General features: G+C 40.6%; 1 protein-coding gene across 1 annotated transcript in view; it reads right to left on the minus strand.

The window, feature by feature from the left end:
* WAPL (WAPL cohesin release factor) overlaps positions 1-27,792 on the minus strand; it is a 100,173-nt gene that overhangs the window by 11,218 nt on the left and 61,163 nt on the right. Inside the window, exons 6-16 of the mRNA XM_081104452.1 lie at positions 24,747-24,899; positions 24,339-24,475; positions 21,800-21,911; positions 17,950-18,177; positions 13,955-14,066; positions 13,485-13,582; positions 11,517-11,593; positions 7,906-8,081; positions 7,454-7,569; positions 6,357-6,518; positions 4,011-4,218 (exon numbers count right to left, since the gene is read on the minus strand). Coding sequence (XP_080960578.1) covers positions 4,011-4,218; positions 6,357-6,518; positions 7,454-7,569; positions 7,906-8,081; positions 11,517-11,593; positions 13,485-13,582; positions 13,955-14,066; positions 17,950-18,177; positions 21,800-21,911; positions 24,339-24,475; positions 24,747-24,899 — 1,579 coding nt within the window. The remainder of the gene's footprint in view (positions 1-4,010; positions 4,219-6,356; positions 6,519-7,453; positions 7,570-7,905; positions 8,082-11,516; positions 11,594-13,484; positions 13,583-13,954; positions 14,067-17,949; positions 18,178-21,799; positions 21,912-24,338; positions 24,476-24,746; positions 24,900-27,792) is intronic.

Below are 27,792 nucleotides of genomic sequence, written 5' to 3' on the forward strand. Positions count from 1 at the left end.
GGTGATGATCTGGGGAAGAGGTTGTGTTTTGTGTCTTTCCAGAAGGAGCAGCCTCTGCCTCCCTCCTGGGGACCGTCACCCCTGGGAGGCCGAGTTGGCACACCTGACCAGTGCCCGTCTGCAGCAGAAGTGCAGCCCTGAGCTGGAACCACCTGTCCATTGGGAAGATCACATGTGCCTCCTTGTTGTCTGTCCGTATGTCCCAGCTTTGCCCCATGTCTCCTTTCCTTTTCCTTTTTCTTTTTTTTTTAAATCTGACTACTTGTTTGCTTCCTTCTCTCCTGAACACAGCCTTTTCTAGAACGTCCCTACCCTACTGTTCCAGGAAGGGCACCTCCCTTTTCTGCCGTGACTGGGGGTGTCTGGTATATGCCCCATACGTGGCCTTGTCTTGTGCCAAGAGCCTGGCATCCTGGCTGAGAAAGCCCCGTCCCGGACTGCATGCTGACAGGCCGTGCCTCCCTTGTCCTGTACCGGCCCCTCTTGCCCTTGTGCCAAGAGGGACCCTCTTCTCACACTCCATTTGCAGGCGAGGGGAGCCCAAGGCAGGTGCTGGGCGTGGAGGCCACGGGGGCATAGGCTACCAAGGAGACAGAACTGAACCTCTTGCAGGGGGGCGCTGCCCCTCCCTCATTCACACACCTCACATCACTCTGCTTGGCCCTGGAGGATGGCTGGTTAGCCAGAGGCAGGTAAGATTCCTCAGGGAAGGAACAACAACATCAGGAGACAACTTGGGGGTCAACAGAGGTGGGGCACAGACCCTCACCCCCCCAACTTTGCAGAGGCCTGAACCCTCACGCCTCCTGAGGGAGGTCTCCTGCCCCATGGCTGCTTCGCTTCCCACACCCAGCTCAGATTGGGACCCAGGTAAAGACAGAGACTGGCTGACAGCAGCTGCCCTCTCACTAAAACAGGACTTGTTTCCCATTTCTACCTTGGACCACAGGGAAAGGAGCAGCTGAAGGAAAGGGCTATGTCAGGATGCTGCCTTCTTACCGTTCTTCTCCCTCTTTTTTCTAAACACTTCCATGCTTTGTAGTTCTTTTGCTTTCTCTTCTTTTTCTCTCTACTACCCTCCATCTCTGCCTCCTCCTCCTCCTCCTCCCCGGTATCTTCCATATCAGCCGACCCAGAGGGCACAGCTGACACCTCCCCGGACGCCCACACCACCATCAAGCGCAGCCCTGATGGACCCTTTGATCCAGCCGTTCAACACGCTGACACTTCGGGAAGCCCATCACCAATGACGCCGCCTGCTAGCCAGATCAACAAGTACAACCAAACCCCTGACTTGAGGACAGCTGAAATCCCTTGACTGAAGAAGCCAGCAACCTTCTACAGGAACAAGGCTCCTTGTGCACTCCATCCACGATGTTTATAGCTATGCTCGCTATCATTGCTTGTCAGTCTTCTTCCGAGTCTTAAACAACCCAATCCGAGAGGTGGCCGCTGATTTACACGCGCTATCGTTTAAAAAATAAAAAAGGGGGAATCTGCCGGAAGCCGGTCCATCCTTGCTGCTTGACACAGTAGCTGCAGGGAAGAAACATCTGCACAGCATATGTTTCAAGGGACCTGGCGTATATGGCATACTGTTCTTAATATGTTTGCTCCCCTTCTTGGCGCTATGTGTTTTAATCAAGGTCACCTCTCCGAGAAAGGTTGTTTCCCCAAGTAGGGATTTTTCCATTAAGTTAGGAAGGGAATAAAACCCCTTAACTAAATGCCAGGTGGGTAGTTAATCACTTTAACTAGAATAATCACACTTAAGCTACATAATCTTTACGCCCTGGAATGGAGATAAGAAACGCCCCAACCTTTGGAATAGAAATTGATAGGATTAAAATCAACTGGTATAAATACAGATGTAACAAGTCAATAACACACAGAACCTGGCTGGAGATCCTGGATAGAACTTGGCTGGAGAACCTGGAGAGAACCTCGCTATGCTGATCAACTGAACATTCTCTCCATGTCATTCCTTCTTCGCCGACTCCGTCCATACCTTTGGGAACCCCTGGACCTGCTGGGGCTGGACCCCAGCAATAAATGTGTATAAATATTCTAATAAAATGCAATTCTCTATTTATTTTTACAAAAAGTTAATAAAACTAAGGAATATTCAGAGAAAAAAAAACCTGACAACTAGATAAACAAAATGTGGTATATACATACAATGAAATATTATTTGTCTATAAAAATGAATTAGGGCCCTAGCAGGTTTGGCTCAGTGAATGCAGTGTCAGCCGGGGGACTGAAAGGTCTCAGGTTCAATTCCGGTCAAGGGCACATATCTAGGTTGCAGGCTCAATTGCTGGCCCTGGTCAAGGTGCATGTGGGAGAGGCAACCAATCGCTGTCTCTCTCTCACATCAATTTTCTCTCTGTCCTTCCCATCCCTTCCACTCTCTCTAAAAATCAATGGAAAAATATGCTCAGGTGAGGGATGAATGAATGAATACAAAAATAAAAATGAATTAAGTACTGGCACATGCTATGACATGGATGACTACTAAAACATGCTAAGTGGAAGAAACCAGTAACAAAGGGCCATATTGTATGATTCCATTCATATGAAATGTCCAGAATAGGCAAATCCAGAGACAAAAATAGATTAATAATTTCCAGTGGCTATGGAGAGTAAGGGGTAATTGCTGTTTGTAGGTATGGGATTTCTTGGCGGGGGTGGGGAGGTGATGAAAATGTTCTGAAGTTAGACCATGACGATGCCTACACAACCTTGTGAATATATTGAAAGCTAATCAATTGTTTACTTTAAAAGGTTGAATTTACCTTGTTATGGGGCTAACTTATATCCCCCTCCCAATTTATATGTTGACCTCGGGATATGACTGCACTTGGAAATAGGGTGTTTAGTTTAAACGTAGCGAATTTAAATGCGGTCATTAGGGTGGGCCCATCTAATATGACTACTGTCCACATAAGGAGAAATAAGAACAAAGCATACACAGAGGGAAGATCAGAAAGACATAGGGAGACACTGATCATCTAAAAACCAGAAGAGAGAGGCCTCAGAAGGCACCCTGATCTTGGGCTTCAGCCTTCAGAACTGTGAGGAAGTAAATCCTGTTGTTTAAGCCACCGAGTTTATGTTACTTTGTTATGGCAGCCCTCACAAAGCAAGTATTTATCCCAAATAAAGCAATTATTTAAAAAGACTGCTAAGTGCCTATCTGGTTTGGCTCAGTGGATAGTGTCGGTCTGCGGACTGAAGGGTCCCGGGTTCAATTCCTCTCTGAAATCAATAAAAATATATTTAAAAAAAAGAAATAAATAAAAAGACTGCTAAGCAATAAAAAATGTTATGCCAAAGGAAACATCAAAATTAGTAAATGAGAAAATAAAACAGATTTCTTACAATATCAGAACTAACAACATTAGATTTGGAGAGCATGGGCACAAGAGAGAGAGTAGACTCAGAACCAAACACTGCCGGTGCTTGCTTCCTAGCTGGGTGAAGATGAACATATTACTTAAATTTTGTAACTTGAGTGACATGAAATAACAAGTGGCTATTTTGCAGAATTTGCATGAATCATGTATCACAGTTCCTGACAACATTAGATAATGTTTGATTAGTGAAGCCATTACCTTCAGTATATTCCTTACTGTGTTTGCCACCAACTACGTATACCATTTGAGAATGATAACTGTAATTTATGACAACAGACCTCAGTACCTAAAGGGAGAATGATAAAAGAATCTCAAAGTTTCAAAACTAAAAACTTTTAGGGGCCACATTGTTCAGCTGCTTCTCTTTACAGAGAAGTAAGGCTGGCTCCGGAAGGAAAGGCAACTTTCCTCACTGCCAGCGTGCCAACCAACTCCTGTGAGCACTGAGACAGCAAAGCTGTGTGCACTGAACTAGAGAGGCCACGAAGTAGATTAAATAAAAGATCATGACAACACATGAATTAAAAGTATGTTCTGGAGAAAAAATAAGCCATCATTGAATTTTCCATGTGAATACACTCAAAATAAATGTACCTTTATTGAGGTCAAGTTCTTCCTCTTCCTCCTCCTTCTTATGTCTCTCTTCTGCACCATCGGTCTTTTCTGTTGATACCCACTGTATTTCTCCACTTGTTTCTTGCCACTCTCCACTCTTATCATGCTGAGTGGTGGGAGTATCTTTGATCAATTCATCTGTTTTACTTTCTGCCAACTGGGCTGCTCGCTCTCTCTCAAGGAATAGCTGACAAAAATTATTTTTGAAGAGATTAAAAAAGAGACCACCAACCGACATGTATGTAGCCAAATATAAAGTTCTATCTGTTTTTTAACATCACTAATCCTGAGAAGCAAGTTGTATGATAAAAAGGTTAAGTATCAATAAAAGCCTTTGTTTGGTTATCCTTGCTCTACATCTTATGAAGGCCAAACTGAAAGTATAAATGATGTTGGTATTCAATCAAGTGTCTACTAATGATGCAGGCAGGCATTCTGTTTGTAAGAATGAAAATCTCAGTACTTCCTTTAATTTGGATAATACTGACAAAAAAATTAAAGTAAAAATGCTATAACTTGAATAATTAAAACAAAACAGTCCTAGCCGGTTTGGCTCAGTGGATAGAGAGTCAGCCTATGAACTGGAAGGGTCCCAGGTTCAATTCTGGTCAAGGGCACATGCCCAGATGGTGGGCTCCATCCCCGGTAGGGGCCATGCAGGAGGCAGCTGATCAATGATTCTCTCTCATCATTGATGTTTCTCTCTCTCCCTCCGTCCGTCCCTCTTCCTTCCTCTCTGAACTCAATAAAAATGTTTAAAAAACAATATAAAACAAAACCCCAAGCAGAATGGATGAATTAACTGAAAAGAAGAACACTGAATAAAACTACATAATACTAGGTAAAAGCACCATGGCTTCTTTAAAAGAATACAAAAACCAGTAAAAAGTACAACGTTTCAGAGAAAAGCTCAGACCTGGAACTCAACTAATCATATTAAAAATGAAATGCAATTGTCAATGGGAGTGCACAGTGAAAACTCTACGTCAAAAAGAGAATACTACCCTGAACCTCCTTGCCCTCACTTACTTGATCTTCCCTGTGTGGGTACAGTGCTGAACATGCAGAGAGCATTGAACATACTGGCATGATTTGGGAAAAACCCAAAGTTACTAATACCTGATAATCAAATGCCAAGTAGACCTCAGAGATTTGCTTAGTGTACAAAGAGTGGTCTATACAATTTAATGCCTTAAAAAATAAAATTCAGGTTTTATATAAAGCAGCATTTCTTAAAACTGGTTCAAGGATCCCCAAGGCCCTTTCAGGGAGTCCATGAGGTCAATGACATTAAGAGGTCAAGTGACTTCTCTCATTCTCTCTGACAGTAGAGTTTTACAGAATGCACAGGTCCTGTACTTATATTGCTGCTCTAGTGCCTAATGGGATGGGTGCCCATGTTTCACAATTTTCTTAGTTTTGATTTCTAAATCAGTAAGTTTGGAAAGATAGAGCACATATAAACAAAATATCTTTAATTTTTAAGAGTATAAAGATCAAAATGTTTGAGATGAGAATGATGGGCTCCTAACTGCAATTCAGGAAAAGATCAAGTTGTTGTGGATTACTTTTGAGGACACAGTTCAAACATTATTAGTTTCAGATAGGCCAAAAGAATTAACAGGTTAGCAAAGCCTTCAGAAACAAGAAAAGGATGGTTTATTATCACTTCTGCATATATGCAAACTATCATTTAAGGAAATGACAAAGGCAGCTAGGAATTTATGAGACTGGAAAAAAATTAAAATTGTAATGTCCACCGTGGTCAAGAAACGAGAACTCATACAGATTTTTTGGGGGGAGATATAAATGGAAGGGAGAGGGAGTGTGTGTTTTGAGTGGGGTGAGTTGGAGATATCAATTTTAAATATTCTTATTTTAACACAATTCCTACACCAGGAAATCACTCCACAGACATGCTCTGAAGAGCATGACCCGATATTTAGGTACATACAGTCCTGGGCGCAGATCAGACCAGGAAGTACTGGAGGACTGACACTGGATGAGGTGGGGCTGAAGGCTGATTCCGAATTTGTGATTAATAATCTATTTTTGACTCATAAACAAATATGCCTTGCTTATGCTTTTCACTGACAATCCTTAAGGAGTGCTTACAACTGCTGAAAACAGTCAGCAGAGTAAGAGTCAGTGAGGGTATTCATTCTGACACAGTGGACCTCTCACTGAACTGGTGAGAATGAGAGAGAAGTGGGAGTGTGGGGAGGAAAAGGAAAGGAGGGGAGGGGAGACAAGACAGAGAGAAGTGCAACTGATAAGGAAATTGGACAGATGCAACCGACTGAAGGTGTTTAAGTTGTTGCTTACCTGCACTAAAGCCTGAACGGCATGAACTTGTCCAGCTATCCTTAAACTATCATCTCCTCCACTGCAGAAGGAAGAATCGAAAGAACACGACGTTTCCATGTTGACAAGACAGTGCCGATTCCGAGCACTATATTCTACTAAATTTATCAGTAGACCTAGGCCCTACAAAAATCAAAACATGCATATTACCACAGGTGAGAATTAAAAGCAAATGAACACAATATACGTAACTGTTCCTGGTAACTAGAAACCTAATCCGTGTCCTACCATCTACAAAATAGTTAAAAACTAATATGTAAGATAATGGTCTTCCCCAAAAATGATTTCACCACTTTAAAAAAAAAAAAAATCCTCACCTGAGGATGTTTTTCCATTTATTTTAAAGTTGAAGGGAGGGAGAGAGAAACATGGATATGAGAGACACATGGACTGTTTGCCTCACACACACGCCCCGACTGGGGCTGAAGATTAAACCTGCAACCCAGGTAAGTGCACTTGACCGGGAATCAAACCCTTTGGTGTGGGGGCAGACACTCTAACCACTGACCCACATCGGCCAGGGCTGATTTCACTTTTTAAACATCTCCACTTTTAATTCTTATATTTATTATTTGTACATAGGGCCCTTCACAGCTCTTTTGTACAGTAAGATCATGTTTATAAGGAATCTATTGAAACCCGCAATATCTATATACATATAAAAGCCTAAGCAACTGGTCACTATGATGCACACTGACCACCAGGAGGCAGACGCTCACCGCAGGAGCTGCGCCCTGTGGTCAGCGTGCTCTCGCCTCTGTGGCAGTGCTACTGAGTGGCAGCAGCAGGCCCAGTGGTGCTGGATGAACAGGAGCAGTGCCCGGGCTTGGGCTCCTCCCCAGCTGCCTGCCACTTCCTGCACTGCTACCTCCCCCGAGGGGTCCCGGATTGAGAGGGTGCAGGCCAGGCTGAGGGATCCCACTGGTGCACGAATCCGTGCACTGAGCCTCTAGTATCAAATAATTGGTTCTAACTACAAAACTAAGATGAAGTTTTCATTATCAACCAAGCACATAATCAACCAACTACTCATTTCTGAAATAGTTGCTTCAACTCACCAGCACTCTAATATCAAATCTCTGCTCCTGAGGTAGGTACTTTGGAACCTGAAGCACACAGTTCATCGCTGTTCCAATCAAGCCATCTTGTTCTCCTGTTTTGGTGCTGCCCCACTCTAAAACAGAAAACAGAGTGTGAAAGTGTTACTGGTTCTTCTTTATGATACCAAGAACCAATATACATTAACAAGGATATTAAGTTAGAAATGTATAGCTATTTCTTTTTTGAAACACATTAACTGTAATATTCCCAAGCCAAGATTCCAGGCTGGTTCTAAAATTATCAACTCCTAAAAGCAGTTAAATTTACTAGTATATATGAATAAGTGAATTACATGATGGCAATTTTAAAAAAATCACTATATCAAGAAAAGAAGAAACAGGGAGTAACTTATTTTTACATGTAAATGAACAACCTTTTAGTGAGAATCTATGTAACACACATTACTCACCATTGTCGTTAGTTAAATTGAGCAGCACCCCAATAATGGCCCGCATGCAGTCTTCCACTGCTTTGCCCACATGGTTAGTGACATTCTGCTGAGGCAGAGGCTTGGTATCAGGCAAGCATATACTGTTCTCAGCACGGTTATACTGCTGAATCAATTCTTCACAATGTTGCAATGCTCTTGAGAGAAAACAAAATGTAGACTATTATTCTAAACAAAAATAGTTAAATTAAAAACTTCTTACTTGGGCCTTAATGTTTCAAAATCTGTCATACATGCTGCCATATTAACTTACTTTTCTATTCCCTAAGTTAACTATTCAATTATGTACCAAGTATGTCTGGTATCACAATAGCTGCTACATTTGATTTATTTTGGGAAAATTTGATAATTTAAATTTTTCTAGGCCAAGTTAAATCATAAACTATACAGAAGTTTTTATCTCTATTACTTAACAGTTGTCCCCCATTTTAACATTCTAACACAAATGACTACAACCCTTCTCTAAACAAGCTAAAGTTTTAAGAGTTAACACTAGACACTTCTGAATTTCACTTAGATGTTTTTTTAATGCATGCTCTTAGGTAGAGAATATTATTTATATTAATACTGCACAATAAAATGACCTTATATAGATGGGTATTAACTAATAAATATTAGAGCAAATGACAGGTCATTTAATTGATATGTCTCCTGGCAGAATCAAGGTATCAGCTGTAGCCAAGGATTCTCAAGATGCTACCCAAAACAACAAGTGCATGTAATGCTTACGAAGGTATAATATTTTGAGTGCTCTCTTTAAATCACCAAGTACATTAAAAAAAAGTCTATGATGAGAGATGATGTAAGCTGCCAGCTGATATTCCATGCATCATATATCACACAAAACCCTTGAAGAAAACTACTGTATCTGTTCCCCCACAGCTGCCCTTTGGGTAGGAAGGTGTTCCTCACGCCTCATCTAAAATAATGTCTTATGTGGATGTTTAGGGATGTTCGCCAGAACTGCTATCCAGTGGTTCTCAACCTTCTGGCCCTTTAAATACAGTTCCTCATGTTGTGACCCAACCATAAAATTATTTTCGTTGCTACTTCTTAACTGTAATGTTGCTACTGTTATGAATCGTAATGTAAATATCTGATATGCAGGATGGTGTTAGGCGACCCCTGTGAAAGGGTCGTTGACCACCAAAGGGGTCGCGACCCACAGGTTGAGAACCACTGTGCTATGCTGTTACTGTTCACTCAACTGCCTTAAGTAGTACTGAGCTAAATCACAGTTTAAACTGAGAGTTGGGTGGAGCAAAGTAAGGTAAATTATTTAATGTTTTATCAGGGTTTTACAGAAGAGTTTAAAAAGCCAGATGAATGATCTTTCACAAATATCCAACTCTGACCTCTACCTCTACTTCTAAGACATTTGACACAAAGTTCCTAATTACAACAAAAGAGCTAAAACCTGTCCTTGTCAGGAGTCATGAAACATACAAGAGACATTTTAAAAATAACAGATTTAACTTGCAAGAAGCCTCCCTTGTAAGGGAGGGTATAACAAGAGTAAAAAAAACTAGAAGACATGCCTTAATGGTATGAAGTGTGATACAAAATTTACAAAATACAAGAGAGATGGAGAAGAAATTTACAGATTAAGAAAATCGATTAGAAACTAGACACTACGAGAAATTTGAGAATACTGGAAATTAAGTATTGACTGGACATATAATACTAGGCAGTTAATAATTTATAGGGTCTGAAAATAATAATGTGGCTGTATTTTAAAGAATCCTTTTGTATATATTTAAAGTATTTATGAATGAAATGATAAATTTGTACTTTGCTTCAAGATAATCTAGAAGGGAGAATGAGAGGGTTACACATGGAAACAAGACTGGCCAGGATTGATGATGACTCAATCTGAATGATATGTACATCAAGGTTTATTATACTATTTTGTCTCCTTTTGTCAAGTATGAAATTCTCCCGAATAAGAGGTTAAGAACAGATAAACTTGAGTCAGGTGGTAAATGGGCCTTTGATACTATACTAAGGACTTAGAATATACATGCAAAACCAGTAAGGAACCACAGAGATTTGCAGTTTGGGGTTATTTTTACAAAGCAGATTATATATTATATATATATATTTAAATATATTTTTATTGATTTCAGAGAGGATGGGAGAGGGAGAGGGAGATAGAAACATCAATGATAAGAGAGAATCATTGATCAGTAGCCTCCTGCACACCTCCTACTAGGGATCAACCCCACAACCCAGGAAGGTGCCCTTGACTGGAATCGAACCCAAGACCCTTCAATCCGCAGGCCGATGCTCTGTCCACTGAACTAAACCAGCCAGGGCCAAAGCAGAGATCTGAGGATGTTAACCCCCTGTGGTGTTGTATTAGACAGGCTAGGATATCAAGAGTTAGGACAGAGAGCAGGAAGAGGCTGCTGCACTGGGGTGATAGAATTAGACTAATGCAGTGATGGCAAACCTTTTGAGCTCGGCGTGTCAGCATTTTGAAAAACCCTAACTTAACTCTGGTGCCGTGTCACATATAGAAATTTTTTGATATTTGCAACCATAGTAAAACAAAGACTTATATTTTAGATATTTATTTTATATATTTAAATGCCATTTAACAAAGAAAAGTCAACCAAAAAAATGAGTTCGTGTGTCAGAAGTGGCATAGTTCGCCATCACTGGCCTAATGTCATGAATTCGGGCTGAGAGTGTGTGGAATGGGGGAAGGAGCTACATACAGATCTGGGGGAAGGTAAAAACAAAAGGGAAGAGGATGGATAGTGATGTTTATTCATAATAAAAATAAGGCTAAGCTGTAACCGGTTTGGCTCAGTGGATAGAGTGTTGGCCTGCAGACTGAAAGGTCCCGGGTTCGATTCTGGTCAGGGGCATGTGCCTTGGTTGTGGGCACATCCCCAGTGGGAGGTGTGCAGGAGGCGGCTGATCGATGTTTCTCTCTCATCGATGGTTCTAGCTCTCTATTTCTCTCCCTTCCTCTCTGTAAAATCAATGGAATATATTTAAAAAAAAAAATAAGGCTAATATTTAGTGTTTACTATATGCCAAGCATTGTTCTAGGCTTTATGCATCTATATTAACTTTATAAAAATTAATATTATTGTTGAAAGTATTACAGATACCCCCATTTTTCCTCTATTGACTCCCCTTCTTCCTCTCCTCTGTATTAACTCTTTTAATATATATTGTTCATAATATATATGAAATACAAGAGACATTTAAAAATCATTAAAATTTAGAAATATATTTTATACATATTAATATACATTTTAAATGTTATAATTTAACATACATCGTGTATGTTATTTTTTTATTATAACAACAACCTCGAGTAAGTAGATACAATTATTAGCCCCCCTCTGAAGAACTTGAAGCAAGTAAAAAGCTGGGATCCACACTCCAGTCACTCTGGCTCCAGAATCTGCACTCCTAACTTTTACTATACTGTACTGCTTCTGGTACACAGAATTTGACAGACAAAGTGTTTTATGGACGAAGATGATACAACAGTATTTTCTTTAAGTAAATCTAAATGCTTTAAATAAAAAGTATGATATTTCAGAAAGACTTACTTAGCTGATGAAACAATGAGTTGTGAATCTTTATATGCTATCAAGTAGCTTTGATTCTCTGGATTATGCACTGTTACCTAAAAGGAAAAAATCTGAAATGACTGTGGCCATCCATAACTTCAGTCACTCACACACAACACACTTATGACTAGTGTTCTAACAGACAAAGATGAGAAAACTCAGCCCTTGTCATGTAAGGGAATAACAACCTACATGTTCCTGCTTTAAATAATAAAACTATCACTTTATCACGAAATTAAAACATTACTGTTACACTGCTTGCTCATAATTAATGTATTCTGTGCTATGCATTCACTGTAATGAATTACCAAGCACGTTGAATGTCAGAAAAGAGCAGTCTCTAACTTATACACAAACTAATCAAGTTCTTAAATGGATTCATTTAGATAAAAACAAAATATACAAGAGTGGACAAAAGTAGGATTACAGTTGTGAGTACACAAAATAGTTTATTCTTATATTATTATTTATTAGTTGTATTATTTCCATACAAACAACTGTAAACCTAGTTTTGCGCATCTCTGTATATATGTTTATCAAATGTACTTGAAGTACTCTAGAACAGAGAAGGAACAATTTCAACTATGCCAAAATTTTTTTTAAAGATTTTATTTATTGACTAGAGGCCCAGTGCACAGATTTATGCACCAGTGGGGTCCCTCGGCCTGGCCTGTGGGGATCAGTGGACCTCCGTGCCGCCGCAGCCCAGCCTTACCCGCCAGCTCATTGGGCTCCAGCCCACTGTCCACCTCGATCCCGCACATCACAAAGTAGTGCGTGAAGTGGCAGGTGGCCAGGGAGGAGCCTGAGCCCAGGCTGGGCACTGTGCCACCCCTGCTCATCCCGTACTCGCTGCATGCCTCTACTGCCACAGCTCGGGCGTGCATGGGGAGTGTCTGTGGGAGAGGCTCGCGCCGCTGCAACTGTGCTTGCCAGCAGTGAGCACAGGAGTTTGGTGCCCATCAGTCGGCGGAGCGGCGCTCCCACTGTGGGAGTACACTGATCACCAGGGGGCAACTCCTGCATTGAGCGTCTGCCCCCCTGGTGGTCAGTGCATGTCATAGCAACCATTGTTTAGGCTTTTATATATATAGATGGGGGAGGGGGAGGAAGAGAAACATTGATTTGTTATTCCACTTATTTATGCACTCATTGGTCATTCTTGTATGTGCCTTGACCAGAGATCAAACCTAAAACCTTGGTGTATCAGGATGGTGCTCCAACAACTGAACTATCTGGTCAGGGTCAAAAAGTTTTAACTACACTAGATTATTTCCCCACATATGGTTCAAAAAGCACCTGGCTACTCCAATCTGATTAATACACAATCTATGCATCCTAAACTTCACTGGCAGCATAATATCTCTGAACTGGGTTAAGTTATTCATTAAAGGCAAAGAACAAATATACTTATTATGGCACACAGTTCAATAGTACCATTTTTCAACACCAAATATTAAGAAAATCCTTATTAATTAAAAAAACAAACACCTGACTGCTTTTTACTATCATTTTCCCTAAACAAGTTAACATAAAGGATGTCCCAAAACAATGTGTACACACTAATAGCTGATAGTTCAACTTTGAAAATGAAATGTATTTTAACAAACACTGCCTTTATAATTATTCAAAGTGTGTGAAAACAGTTTTTTGGACACCCTATATGTAAGTAGAATTCCACATTAAGGAAAGAACAATAACATTTGGCAATATAAACAAAACTGACATGCAAGGTTTTGTATGGAGCAGCAATATACATATTCTTAAAGACTAAACTGCTCATTTAACTTGTTTATTAACATTGGTTGCTCAAAGAATGCATCACAATTACAATTTGGACTTTTTAAAAAGTGAAACTCTAGAGACACATAATACATATTACTTGGCAGTCTCATACAGTCACAATTAAGATCAAATAATTTTATCCAAACAGTTGTCTATACTTACACTTTCTAGAACTCGTAAACATCTCTCTGCTCCCCATAATGAGGCTACTAGTTTCTCTTCATCCTCATCTCTACTGAGATGATCCACACATTCTTTCACTAGGAAAAAAGACATGGATGTGTACCAATTAGCACATCTCAGCACCTCAGTACCTGCCCCCTTGACAAACATTAAAAGCCAACTGTGCACATGCTGTGGATATGCTGGAACCTCTCTGACATTAATTATTCTAAGTTTTATACTATGAGATGTTGAAATGTATGAGACTCTAATTTACTGTAATTATTTCCTTTCCATTACTTCCCGATTACTTTCCATTACTTTGAAAGCATTAATGGCATTTCCTATGAGATTTACAAAATCTACTAAAAGAACAGATCTTTTCAAGTGATTAAAATTATTTTCGAAATTTGTAAATATTTTTTCATGCTTTTAAATATATAAAAATGCTACGTGTGTATGTATCATACCTTTATCTACAATATGATCCAGACCACCCAAAAGCCGGAGTTCTTCTTTAAACCAGTCTCCTGCTCGTTTAGAAGTAAGGGATAGTAACGTCTCCATAGCTAAATGCCCAGTCTAAAAATCAGAAGTACCATTAATGAATCTTTACTCTTAACAATGATTCTGAGGCAACACTTTCAGAGGTTTCCTTTAGAAAAGTTCACTGCATGCCACCAGCCCATAAAGTTCACTGTATTCTTCTTCTTTTTTAAAAATTTTTTATTGATGAGAGAAAGAGAAAGGGAGGAGAGAAAGAAACATCTATCCTTTATCTCCCACATGCAACAGACCAGGGACCAAACCACAACTTGGCCGTGTGCCCTGACAGGGAATGGAACCAGGGTCCTTTCAATGTATGGACGATGCTTGACCACTGAGTCAGATTGGCCAGGGCCATAGTATTAGTGCTTTTATAAGTAAAACTGAAGTGATTTTAATTTTTATCTAAATAGTCTATCAGTTGAAGAAATGGTTATAATCATTGGTTTCCTTTCATGGAAGTATAGTCTCATTTATCAGTTTAATGAAATAGATACTGGGGTTATTTCCAAGGAATAGATGCTCACCAGTGGGAGTGTTGAATTAAAGGGTGCCTATACTTTAACTGCCAATCAATATATGTCAGGTTAATTTACCACAAAGGCTAAAACAAGTAACACTCTAGGACAGTGATGGCGAACCTATGACACGCGTGTCAGAGGTGACATGCGAACTCATTTTTTTGGTTGATTTTTGTTAAATGGCATTTAAATATATAAAATAAATATCAAAAATATAAGTCTTTGTTTTACTATGGTTGCAAATATCGAAAAATTTCTATATGTGACACGGCACCAGAGTTAAGTGAGGGTTTTTCAAAATGCTGACACGTCGAGCTCAAAAGGTTCGCCATCACTGATCTAGGAGCAAAGTGTGGGCGTGTCAGTTGTTCTGAATCCTCAAAAGCTTATCACTTTAAATTTTTTTCCTGAGGGTAAAAAATTGTATCTTATTGCTTTGGTTTATATTGTTCTAATTATAGTAAACTTCAGCATCTTTTCTCCTGTCAATTCTTTCCTTATTTACCTGCTCGGTTGCTTATCTTTTGCTTACTGCTATATATATTTTCTTATTTATTAGTGTTTCAGATTTACCAGACTTAAACTTTATACTGCAGGGTTAGCAGCTTGGATACACATTGTGAGGCTACCATGACAAAACTATATATGGGACTACCACTAAAGGAAGCACAGAACAGTAAGTCATATTTACAACAAGACAAGTTTTTCTTTATCTTTATTTGCCTTTAATTATTTTTCTTTTCTATTATATTTCATTCTAAAAGCATATAGTTATCCCCCCACCAAAGAGCAGTCTGATTCTTGTTGCAATAGGAACTTCAGTATAACAAAAGAAATGGTTTAATTAGCAAAGCTAGAAAGACCTGGTTTTCTTCCCAAACCTTCTTTCCTTTGTAATTTGCAAGTTTACAGTAAATCCTCCTGACCAATTTGGAACCGAATATAAATTGGGTATTTAAAAATGCAAAAAACACATCTTACCATCAAATCTCAGCATTACAGATTTAGAAGAGATCTAGAACATTTTAATCTAATTTCTAACAAAGCTAATGTCAAGGTGAAAATATAGAACTGAATTCAATGCTACAAAAACAGACCCATTCCCCCCCCACTCCCAGTCGAAGTCCTTGAAAGAATAATTTAATGAGATTGGTTCCGGTATATTAGGCTCATGAGTCACATAGTGAATCTGGAGCCTAATGAGACTTTCTTTTTTAGGAAGAAAGGGGACAGTAATTTGATGTTAATATGGCAAAAGCTGGTAAGTTTTTATGCTAAAAAGGGACTTTATTATTTACTTCTATTGGCATAAAAAGGATTGTGGATATTTTAAGCTATTTTCAATATATTATATGCTAGCATTTGAACACAGCCTACACAATCCAAACATTTACTTGAAAATTGAAATAGTCCCCATAAGTTAAAGCACAGCCAAATCATTAATCAGAATATTATATTCAGCTACTGTTAGCTCTGTTATTTAAATTATACCTGAAAACACTATAATATTAATATTTTAAATTATCTTTCCAGGGCACATCAGGAGTGGCAGTATATTTTGAGGAAGAAATTAAGCAATTAATAAAACAAAACTTATGCATAGGGGGACAGTCAATGTACAAACAACGTCTACTTAAGATTTAAAACGAACAGATATTAAGAGAGAAACAAAGACATTCTAAAATTAGCAACTCTGTTCAGATTTTAATCATGTGAGTAAACTACTTAACACAATATAAAAAAATTATTATGCTGGTATTTACCACCCTAATAAATTCAACAAACCATGGAGGAAATACAATAAACAAGTTTATCATGTTATTTAATACCAAATACCTGGAAAGAATTTAATATTGAACAATATGGGAGCTATAACAAACACATAAAGGTATGCAGCAAATAAAAATTATAAGCTCAAATTTATTCTTTATATAATTAAAAGTTTGTATATATTATAAAATATGAAAAAATAAATAAAAATTACGAATACATTTTACAAGTTGTATAAAAATAGTTTGGAGAGGTAGAGGGATTGTTTATCCAGTACTGAGCATAAAACAATTTTTTGTCTAACTTTAATACATGAAAGTACTATTTAGTAGTACATGTCAATTTTGTATCCTGCCTTTTAATGTTAATTTGCTTTCCCTTCTCAACCCCACTTTATTCAAATTCCATACTCTACTTTCACCAAATAGAGCAATATCCCTAAGTCACAGCTGGCTAGCTCAACATTTTTGAGGCCATTGCTGCAGTCTTCAGTTTAGTAAACAGTTGGAAAAAAACACTGTCTATGTAGATTTGATGTTGGAAATGCCTGAAAGCCAAGTTACATATAAACAAATAACTTTATTTTTTCAAAATGACAAGGCAAATCATTTTCTACTGACCTGGTAATCTGGAGGAGTATTATTGATTATACAAGTGAAAAAGACAGATTTAAAAAAAAGAACTGGAATTAACCAAAAACAACAGTCATTTTAAACTTGGAGAATCGTGTTGAGCATAAGGGTAGCAGTTAATGGGACACCCTGACACACTCTAGAACGAGTGAATGCTCATTGAAAATGACCTTGCAGCCCTAGCCCGTTTGGCTCAGTGTCGGCCTGGGGACCAAAGGGTCCTGGGTTTGATTCCAGTCAAGGGCACGTACCTTGGCTGCAAGCTCCGGGACTCCCCGGCACGGGCCCTGGTGAGGGCTTGTGCAGGAGGCAACCAAGCGATGTGTTTCTCTTACATTGATGTTTCTCTTTCATCATTCCCTCTCTCTTCACTCTCCCTAAAAATCAATGAAAAAATATCCTCGGGTGAGAATTAACAACAAAAAATAATAATAAAAAAAATAAAGGAAAACATTAAAAAAAAAAGAAAAAGAAAAAAGAAAGTGACCTTGCAAAAGTCTCTTAATTCTTATTGCCAAAACCCACAGAGAATAAGAATTCAAATTCCTAATAGCTTAAAAGTAACTTCTTTATTTTTATTTTTTTTTAATTAAATCTTTATTGTTCAGAGAAGTAACTTCTACATTAAAAAAAATAAAATCAAGAGAAAAGAATGAATGTGCTGGGGGGCAGGAGTGGGCGGGGAGAGAGGTCAATGGGGAAAAAAGGAGACAACATATGTAAAACTTTTAACAATAAAGAATTTTTAAAAAGAGAGAGAAAAGAATTAGGCAAAATGCAATAAAAATTTTACCGGCCAAAAAAACTAAATATAGATGGGCTAGCTTAGGAATTTCAGGCAGGGAACAGAATTATGCTCAGAACTAAATCTTCGGAAACTCTGCTGTCTTATAAACCAGGAGGCTAAATGATTTGTCCAAAGTCACACACTTGCTGTGACTAAAAACTTTCTGGAAGTAATTTTCATTTTATAATGAAAAGAAGGAAGGAACCCACCGTTATATTTTCTAGATCAAGATGCTTGTTGTGTACAGTTTCACAGAGCCTTCGAATTTTTTCCTTGATTTTGTTCATGTCTTTTTCATTCAGTAGCTTAGCTGAAGAAGCATCTTGTTCCAGTTCTAGAAGTCGAATCATTAGGTCTAGACTAGCTCTATCAAGATCCATGTTCAAACGATCTCTACTCAATATGTACATGAGGGCAGCTGTACAAAGGGACAGATTCTTCAATGGACAAAAAATAAAAAAAATAAAAAAAATTATGTAATCAATTAGTGGCAATTTCAGGAAATAAGGCTATTTTGACATTTATTCACATGGTGGAAATATTGAAAATGTTTTACTCATTGAAAACCCCACCCCTTAAAATATTCTATAGAAATGTGAATTAAATAAAGTACTGTTGCATGAAGTTGTGCTTTCTGAAGACCTCCCTATATGAATGCTCCAAAACAAGAATATAAGTGAAAATACATATTTCTTTGGCTATTCCATGTTCAATAAGAAGTTTACAGTACATTTTTTCAGCTCTATGTAATACTATTTTACAGTACACTTCACTATCATTCTTTAAGATTAAGTAGATAAAGTCAAATTTCAAGAAACAAATTTCAATAAATAAAATCAATAATCTGTGCCCAGTGGCTCAGTGGTTGAGCATAAACCCATGAACCAAAGAGGTCACCAGTTCAATTCCCGTCAGGGCACATGCCCGGGGTTTTGAGCTCAATCCTCAGTTGGGGGCCTGTAGGAGGAAGTCTTCGATGTTTCTCTCTCATCAGTGTTTCTATTTACTTCTCGCCCTTCCCCTCTCTCTAAAAGTCAATAAAAACATTTCTTAAAGTCAATGTGTGTTTTAAAATCTGTACCAGAAACTTAGCTATGTTTTTCTGTAAAATAAACACAACCGCATTTGTGTCAATATATAAAACTAAAATGCCCAAATAAACACAGTTAGACTCAATTTCTTTAAAATAAACCAATTAGGTCTGGCTGAACCAAGTATTTAAAAATAAAATTATGTGTTCTCAAAATCATTCAAATCAGGTAGCTGGCACACTTCGCTTATAATAGGTACTAAAACCTATAAGTAATGAAAGGGATATAGTTTAGGTCAGCATTATTTCAACATATAAAATATAATGTATTACACTTATTTCAATGCATAGAAGCACAATTAACTATGTAAACATTTAAACTTTAAATCCCCCAAAGTAAAGAGATTTCAGACTAAGTGACTAATTAAATGCTTACACAGAAAATTAATTTTGGAAATTAGGATGACACAGTATAGGCTTTGGGAGTCCAATGCCCCCAAGAACACATATTAATGGCTTGGTCCTCTAATTTATATCTATATCTATCTATATCTGTATCTATATCTAAAACCTTAATATGCAAATAGATCAAATGGCAGAACAACCGGCTGCTATGACATGCACTGACCACGAGGCGGCGCGTGTGGAGCATGGCAGGCACTGGCCGCGGCAGGATGGTGGAGCAGGTGAGCAGGGGCGCCAGACCAAAGCAGGGCGCCGGTCGCTGTCATCAGAGTGAGCCTCTGGTGGTTACTGAAAATTCTTTGTTCCTGTGCATCAGGGTCCCACCTGGCGCTTGCACCCGCTGCTGGCGCTGGCCCCGCTTGCACCAGCGGTGGCCCCACTTGCTCCAGCTGCCGGCATCACTGGCACTGGCGTCAGCAGGTGTAAGCGGTGGCTGTCGGCCCTGATCGCCCCTGAGGACTTCTCCATCTCCCCTACTCCTGAGGGGGGATTGGGGTAGCAGTCACTGCTTGTACCCGCTGCTGGCGCCAGCCCCAATAGCTCTGTGCTGTCAGTGGGTGTGAGCGGGGTCGGCGCTGTCAGTGTGTGGGAGCAGTGGTGGCAGGAGCCGGGCTGCTGGCAGACAGGGGACCAGGGACTGTGGCGGGAGGGGCCAGGCGGGGGTGCAGAGAATGGGCCGAGACCCGCCCCAGTGCCCACTGCAACCTAGAGGCCCACAGTTCCTTTCAAGGTACACAAGTTTGTGCAAAGGGCCCCTAGTAACTGCATAATAAAACAAATTAACAGTCTCTTCTCTTCTCCCTCATTCTAAATCTGCTACAACTTGGTAATAAAGTTTTCCTCACAGAGGGATAAGTACAATGCTTTCAGTTTCGGAAGACTCAGAGTATCTCCCCTATTCTGCATTTAAAACATAATTTCCCTGAACAAAAAATATAATAAAGTCATCTCAAAATACCACTATAATAATTAGCAATGACTATTTTTTAACTTCAAAAATGTTAAACCTGACTTTTATCACATATTTTTAAGAGGAAACGTCAAAGTCAAAATGAAAATGAGAAATTCTTTTTCACAATGAGCTATGTTCCAATTCAGCATCCACACAAAATGCTCTTTCAAAAAGTTCAAATCCTTTTTTGTCATGCTACTGATATCAAAGATTAGTAAAATATTTTTTTTCTAGTACTTTCTGGTTAGAGGAAATCAATGCTTATAGAATTAAATACAGTGGAACCTTGGTTTTCAAACTTAATTCGTACCAGAAGGCTGTTTGAAAAGAGATTTGTTTGAAAACCAAATCATTTTTTTATTAGAAATAATGTAAATCGAATTAATCCATTCCAGACCCCCAAATGATTCCCTGCTTTAACCTTTCTTATATACAGTGCAGGTCTAATGTACTGTTTAATTTATAAACACATCTTTTTTTTTAATCCTCAGACCTGAGGATAATTTTCCATTGATTTTTAGAGAGAGTGGAAGAGAGAGGGAAAGACAGAAAGAAATATCGGTGTGAGAGAAGCACATCAATTGGTTTCCTCCTGTACAAGCCCCAGCAGTACCTGCTCTTGACCGGAATCGAACCTGGGACCCTTCAGTCTGCACTGAGCAAAACTGGCTAGGGCAACAGTTCTTTTCTTAAAGTTATCGAACCGCCTTAAATGAATCACTTTTCGCATTTGGTCCAGGGATGTCTTTCAGGTTTGCATGAATCTTTGCTTGTTTATATATCACTGCCAAAACAGTTATCACTGGCTAACTGCTTTACATTTATCTAAATCAGCAAGTTTTTTTACTTCAATTGTCTGTGATCATTGTTTCTTTTGCACCCTTAGTAATACCAGGAATCTTGATGGTCTCTTTATGTTTTAAAATTGTGCTGATCACTGGTTTGATTTTGCCAGCAATAAAAGTGTCTCTTTGTTGCCTGAGAGACGCTTTTTGTCATGCTGCAGTAGCAGCCTGAAAGGATTATCAGGTGGAAAACCAAAGTTTGGTTGACAACTGAGACATTTTTTCTGTAAACAACTTGGCGGAGAACTGAATTGTTTGACATGGGGTATCCAGTATGCTATAACTGAATAATGTTATGTTTTTGTTAATCCTCACGTGAGGATATTTTTCCCCTATTAATTCTTAGAGAGAGTAGAAGGGGGGCGGGGGGGAGGAGAGAGAGAAACATCAATGTGAGAGAGACATCCATTGGTAGCCTCCCACATGCATCTGGGGCTCAGGATGCAACCAAGGTACATGCCCTTGACCAGAATCGAGTCTGCGACCTTCCAGTGTTGGTGGGCCAACACTCTACCCACTGAGAAAAGCAGGCGAGGGCCTGAATAATGTGTAAACAATATAAACTGAGCAGAGGAAAAAATGTCCTGAGAAAATAATCTTAAATGATTAAGCAGAAACTTCTAGCATGAAGCTCTATATTTAGCAAATAAAACTCAATCCACATATAGGAAATACTTATATCTGAATATACATAAAGATATTTGTCAATAACCAAACAGACTAGAATTTTTAAATAATGCTTCTCAAACCCAGAAACTTAAAAATACCTGATGGTGCTGGGAATCATCCAAGGTTTTAAAGACCATTGCTACCATTCCGTGTGCTCTCAGGTGCATTCGAAAACTGGGCATGGCGCATTTAGTAGCCAAGCTAATAACACTAGAAGAAAATAGACTAGTTAGGGAGACTAAAAATAGCTAGTGCATTAGTATTTTGTTCATACAGTACCAAAACAAGGGCATGGGGTAGGATGTCAAAGCTTTGCCTGTACAGATCACAATATAAAAAGCATGAGCAAACCAGATTATTAAAAATTTACTAATATATATGTGATTAGGTATGTTATATTAAACGATATAAATAACAAATGATCATCTTTAGTTTATTTCTTATAGTACTTACTACCATGAAAAGCAAAAAGTCTCAGTTCCTCTTCATAATGCCTCTAATACATGTATTTTATATTTGATTGAATATATTCTGATTGACTGAATAATTCAAATCAAATCAAGATATTCAATCCCATATAATAAAAGTGTAGTATGTAAATTGTCCAGGAGTTGTCCAAGAGTTTGACCAGGGGGCGGGGCTGGCCGGGGGAAGGGAGGGAGGCCCCAGTGGTGGCAGGCAGCTGGGGGAAGGAAGGGAGTATCTGGCTGGTGGCTGGCAGCCAACAGCGGCTAGGGACCCTACCAGCGCACAAATTTTGTGCACTGGGCCTCTAGTCTATACTAATAAAAGGGTAGTATGCTAATTAGACTGGATAGACCAGATGTCTCCTGGACATCCTTCCTGACAAAGCTGGGATCTGGGTGAAGCCGCTCAGGGTCCTGGGCACCTGGCCCGGGCGAAGCCACCCGGAGGTCCCAGCGCTGCAGCCCCTTCCACAGAGGTGGCGGGAGAGGGGGCTGTGCGGTCCTGCCCCTTCTGCAGAGGCAGCAGCACTGACCTGGTCCCACGCCTCTGCAGAGGTGGGGGGTACAGGGAGAAGCACGATCCCAGAGCCTCCACAGAGGCTGGATGGGGTGTGACCATGGTGCCTCAACCTCCCACACCCCTTCCCCCAGACGGCCTGGCCCCAGATTGCCCTCCCCAACCAGTGGGCAGGATCAGTGCTAAGAAGCAGTGAGCCCGGTTTCTGGCTGAGCCACACTCTCCGCCATCCCTGCCCGTGCTCAGCCAGAAGCCAGGCTCACAGCTGGTGAGCACAGTGGAGGTGGCATGAGCCTCTCCCGCCTCCGCAGCAGGTGGGCAGTAAGGAGCAAGGGGTCCTGGACTGCGAGAGCCCCAGACTGCGAGAGGGATGTCTGAGTTCCAACTGAGGCCCGATCCCTGGGGGGTCCTGGACTGTGAGGGCACAGGCCAGGCTAAGCGCCCCCCACCCTGCACGAATTTCATGCACCAGGCCTCTAGTCTGTCTATATAAAAGCCTAAGTGACCATCGCAACCCAATGGACAACCAAACAGGCTGCATGGGGCGACCAGGCTGGCAGGGGGGTTAGTGAGAGGCGACCAAACGACTGAGCAGCAGGCTGCGTGGGGCAACCAGGCCAGCGGGGGGCTGGGGGGGTGAGGGAGGAGGGGAAGTGAGTGGCGATCAGGCCAGCAGGCAGAGGCGGTTAGAGGTGATCAGGCTGGCAAGGGGGGCAGTTAGGGGCGATTAGGCAGGCAGGCAGGTGAGCGGTTAGGAGCCATTGGTCCAGGACTGTGAGAGGGATGTCCGATTGCCGGTTGCCAAACTGACAGTTGGACATCCCCTGAGGGGTCCCGGATTGGAGAGGGTGCAGGCTGGGCTGAGGGCCCCCCCAACCATGCATGAATTTCGTGCACCGGGCGTCTAGTATATATAAAAAAGCTGAAGTGACTGCTCCGGTCGCTATGACACACACTGACCACCAGGGGCAGACACAACGCAGGAGCTGTCCCCTGGTGGTCAGTGTGCTCACACAGCAGGAGCGCCACTCAGCTGACTGATAGGCGCCAGACACCGGGCTCATGGCTGGCAAGCGCAGCTGCGGTGGCACGTGCCTCTCCCGCCTCCACAGCAGTGCTACCAAGAGGTGGCAGGTGCAGCAGGAGCGGTGTGGCGCTTGGCCCAGGTTCAGGGCTCCGCCCTGGCTGCCTGCCACTTCTCGTAATACTACATCCCACGAGGGATCCTGGGTTGTGAGAGGGCGCAGGCCAGGTTGAGGGACCCCCACCGGTGCATGAATCCATATGCTGGGCCTCTAGTATAATATGTAGAAGATTATCCAAATTAAAACATGCTTAATTTATCAAATTTACTACTTGCATGTTTAAAATATTGGGCTGTAGAAGAACTCAGGGATTCCTTAGCATAACACTTCTTTCAAGAATCTGGAAACTGAAGCCTAGATTATGCTAAAAGGATATAAACATCCAACTTTCCTTCCTCCATAGAATAAAATCCCTTATAAGAAATCAATCACATTTTAACATATTATAACTGACTATAAACTATATCCATGGTAACAAAATCACAAATGTTTAGCTCTATCCATTTGAAAAACTTTAATGAGCTATATAGCATGCATATAATTATCAAATGTAAAAATAAGAGCTTACCTAAGGCAACGTGTGTTTAGAGGCTGAGTGCTCTTTAAGCCACTTAACAAATACTCAATGTCATCAGTGAACTCTTGATTTTCACCAAATTCCACCACATCATTGAAGTGCTTCACGTGCTGAACAACAGTATATAACTGCCAAGAAAGTAAGTCCATCTCTTTTATAACTATGAACTGGTATATGTAGTTAAATCTATAGGCTTGCTGTACTGTACTTCAAAGTGTATAAAATAATTTATTACATGGCCACTGAAAGTTGCTTTTAAAACACTGGTAGCACTAGGACCAGGTAAGTTTGTGACTCAAAGCTGTAGCTATCAGTGCACTGTATTTGTTCAAGACACTGAAATGCTCAATGTTAAATACAACAACTATCCATGCATAGAAAAACTATATGACTGCTTACTTCTTTGTCTTCTTTTCTGCATTTTAGTGCAGTAACTATATCTTGGTAGGGCTGAGTAGGTATTGTCACAGTTTTTATCACTTTGGGTGGTGGTGCAGGAGCCTTAAAAACTCCATCATCTTTTTGATTTGGTTCCTTTGAAGACAGCCTCACCTATTAAAAAGGGTATTAAGTTAGTTATTCTAAAAAAATATATACATACAAATAGTAACATGTCCTCTACCTAGCAAATTTAGTTTAAGAAAAAAAAGATGGGTGATAGGGACATGAAAGGTCATAAGGTACATTTAAAAATCCCATTTATTGCCGAAACCGGTTTGGCTCAGTGGATAGAGCGTCGGCCTGCGGACTGAAAGGTCCCAGGTTCGATTCCGGTCAAGGGCATGTACCTGGGTTGCGGGCACATCCCCAGTGGGGGATGTGCAGGAGGCGGCTGGTCGATGTTTCTCTCTCATCGATGTTTCTGACTCTCTCTCTCCCTTCCTCTCTGTAAAAAATCAATAAAATATATATATTTTTAAAAATCCCATTTACGCCCTGACCCGTTTGGCTCAGTGGATAGAGCGTCGGCCTGCGGACTCAAGGGTCCTGGGTTCGATTCTGGTCAAGGGCATGTACCTTGGTTGCAGGCACATACCCAGTGGGGAGTGTGCAGGAGGCAGCTCATCAATGTTTCTCTCTCATCGATGTTTCTAACTCTCTATCCCTCTCCCTTCCTCTCTGTAAAAAACCAATAAAATATATATTTTTAAAAATTCCACTTACTACTAGGTAAAATTAATATATGTTTTACTTAGAAAAGAACCACTCAGGAATTCCTGCTGTTCTTCCTTAAACTTACATTTCACACAATCTGCTATTTGTCTCTAGGACTATTAGAAGGAATAAAGAACCAAAATTCCATATATAAATAGCATTGATAAGAAGCTAGGGATGGAATAGAAAAACTTCAACAGATAAAAGAATTTTTAAAGTACAGAAAGCTGTACTTTAGGGTAGAATAGCCAAAATAAGAGCACAGCATATAATTACTAATATGTACAATGATGATTTTATACTAGTAAAAGAAGTTTAATGTATTCAACTTAAGAAGAGAGGGAACTAATTATGTATATAATAAAAGCCTAAGCGGCCGTTAAGGCAGAACGACCAGTTGCTATGATGTGCACTGACCACCAGGGGGCAGATGCTCAGTGCTGCCCCCTGGTGGTCAGTGTGCTCCCACAGGGAGAGCGTCGTTCAGCCAGAAGCCGGGCTCATGGCTGGCGAGCGCAGCTGCCATGGCAGGAGCCTCTCCCGACTCTGTGGCAGCAGGAGCAGCGGGCTGGAGATGAGTGTGAACAGTGTGGCGCCCAGCTCTGATTTGGGCTCCTCCCTGGCCGCCTGCCACTGGCTGCACTATTACATCCCCGAGAGGTCCCCGACTGCAAGAGGGCTCAAGGCCAGGCTGAGGAACTGCCCCCCTGCCCCGCCAGTGCACAAATTTAGTGCACTGGGCCTCTAGTACATATTTTAGAAAGATCTTTATGGCTAATTTTTGTTGTTACAAAGAACTCATTCCTTAAAAACAAAAAAGAACTCACTAATTCAGTGGTTCTCAACCTTCTGGCCCTTTAATACAGTTCCTCATGTTGTGACCCAACCATAAAATTATTTTTGTTGCTACTTCATAACTGTACTGTTGCTACTGTTATGAATCGTAATGTAAATATCTGATATGCAGGATGGTCTTAGGCGACCCCTGTGAAAGGGTCGCTCGACCGCCAAAGGGGTTGCGACCCACAGGTTGAGAACCACTGCACTAATTGATAGCTCCAGATGACTGAGGAGTTACCATTATCTAGAACAGCCATGCCCCACCTGAGCATCTCTAACATCCTGATGCCCCCCCCTGTGACATATAATTCTTATTATTCAAAAAGTGAACTCCTATTCTCATGGAGGAAGCCTAAAAGGTCATTAACTTGGTCAAAACAAGCTTCCAAAGAACATAGCATCCACGAAAGAGAAAAATAAAAGAACGAAAGGATAGTTGAAGTACTGAGGAAGATATCACAAAGAAATTGTTAAAATAATAATAATAATAACATGAAGTGATATGAAAAAAATAGCAAGTTTCAAAACATATAATAGAGAACTGAAATACATAAATATGTCACAATATAGATTTATATACTGTATATGGGGCCCCTAGAACCATAAGAAATGTGAAAAATTCACTGTTAATAACTCATTCTCGAATTGCCCCCCTTAAAAATCAAATTGCCCCTCTGTTGGGAACCACTAATCTAGAAATATTGTTTTTCAAATGCATTCTGAATTGAATTACTGGAATGCAGGAAAAAGTTCTCTAAAAAGTGAATTAACCACTCAAAGCCACTTTATCATCTATGTAGGATGTAATTTATAACACAAGTCTAAATACAAACTTCAAATACAGACTAATTTGCCCTTTAAAACTGAACACTATCCTATCCTATCCTATCCAATAAAAGCCTAATATGCAAATTGTCCCCTCGACCGAAAGTTTGACCAGGAGTTTGACCGCTCCCTATGATGTGTGCTGACCACCAGGGGGCGGCACAAAACATGGCAGGCATAGGCAACATGGCAGTGGTAGTGGGTAGCAGTGGAGGCACTGCCAGCCCTGATGGGCCTCGATGAGAGCAGGACTGTGGCAGGATGGTGGAGCAGGTAAGTGGGCGGAGCCAGGCCAATTGCCCTACTGATCACCCCACAGACAGTGACCAGTGGCGACAGGGCCGCCGCCCAGCTCCCAGGCGCTGAGGGAGCAGGGCAGGGGCCCAATGACTCAGGCAGAGGGGGGCGTGCAGGGGCCGGGGGGCCCAGGTACTGCCCAGTGCCCAGAGGTCAGCTGGGACCTGCCCTTCCACACCCGACGCTCGCGCTTTGATCAACGGCCAGGCCTAGGGACCATACCCGTGCACGAATTTCGTGCACTGGGCCTCTAGTAATTCCATAAAATGTGGGTCAGGAGTAAAAAAAAATTTTAAGGCTTTTTATTTATAACCTAGTACAGTGATGG

This window comes from Myotis nattereri (genome assembly GCF_964212035.1).
Source record: "Myotis nattereri genome assembly, chromosome: 13".
Classification (NCBI taxonomy): Eukaryota; Metazoa; Chordata; class Mammalia; order Chiroptera; family Vespertilionidae; genus Myotis; species Myotis nattereri.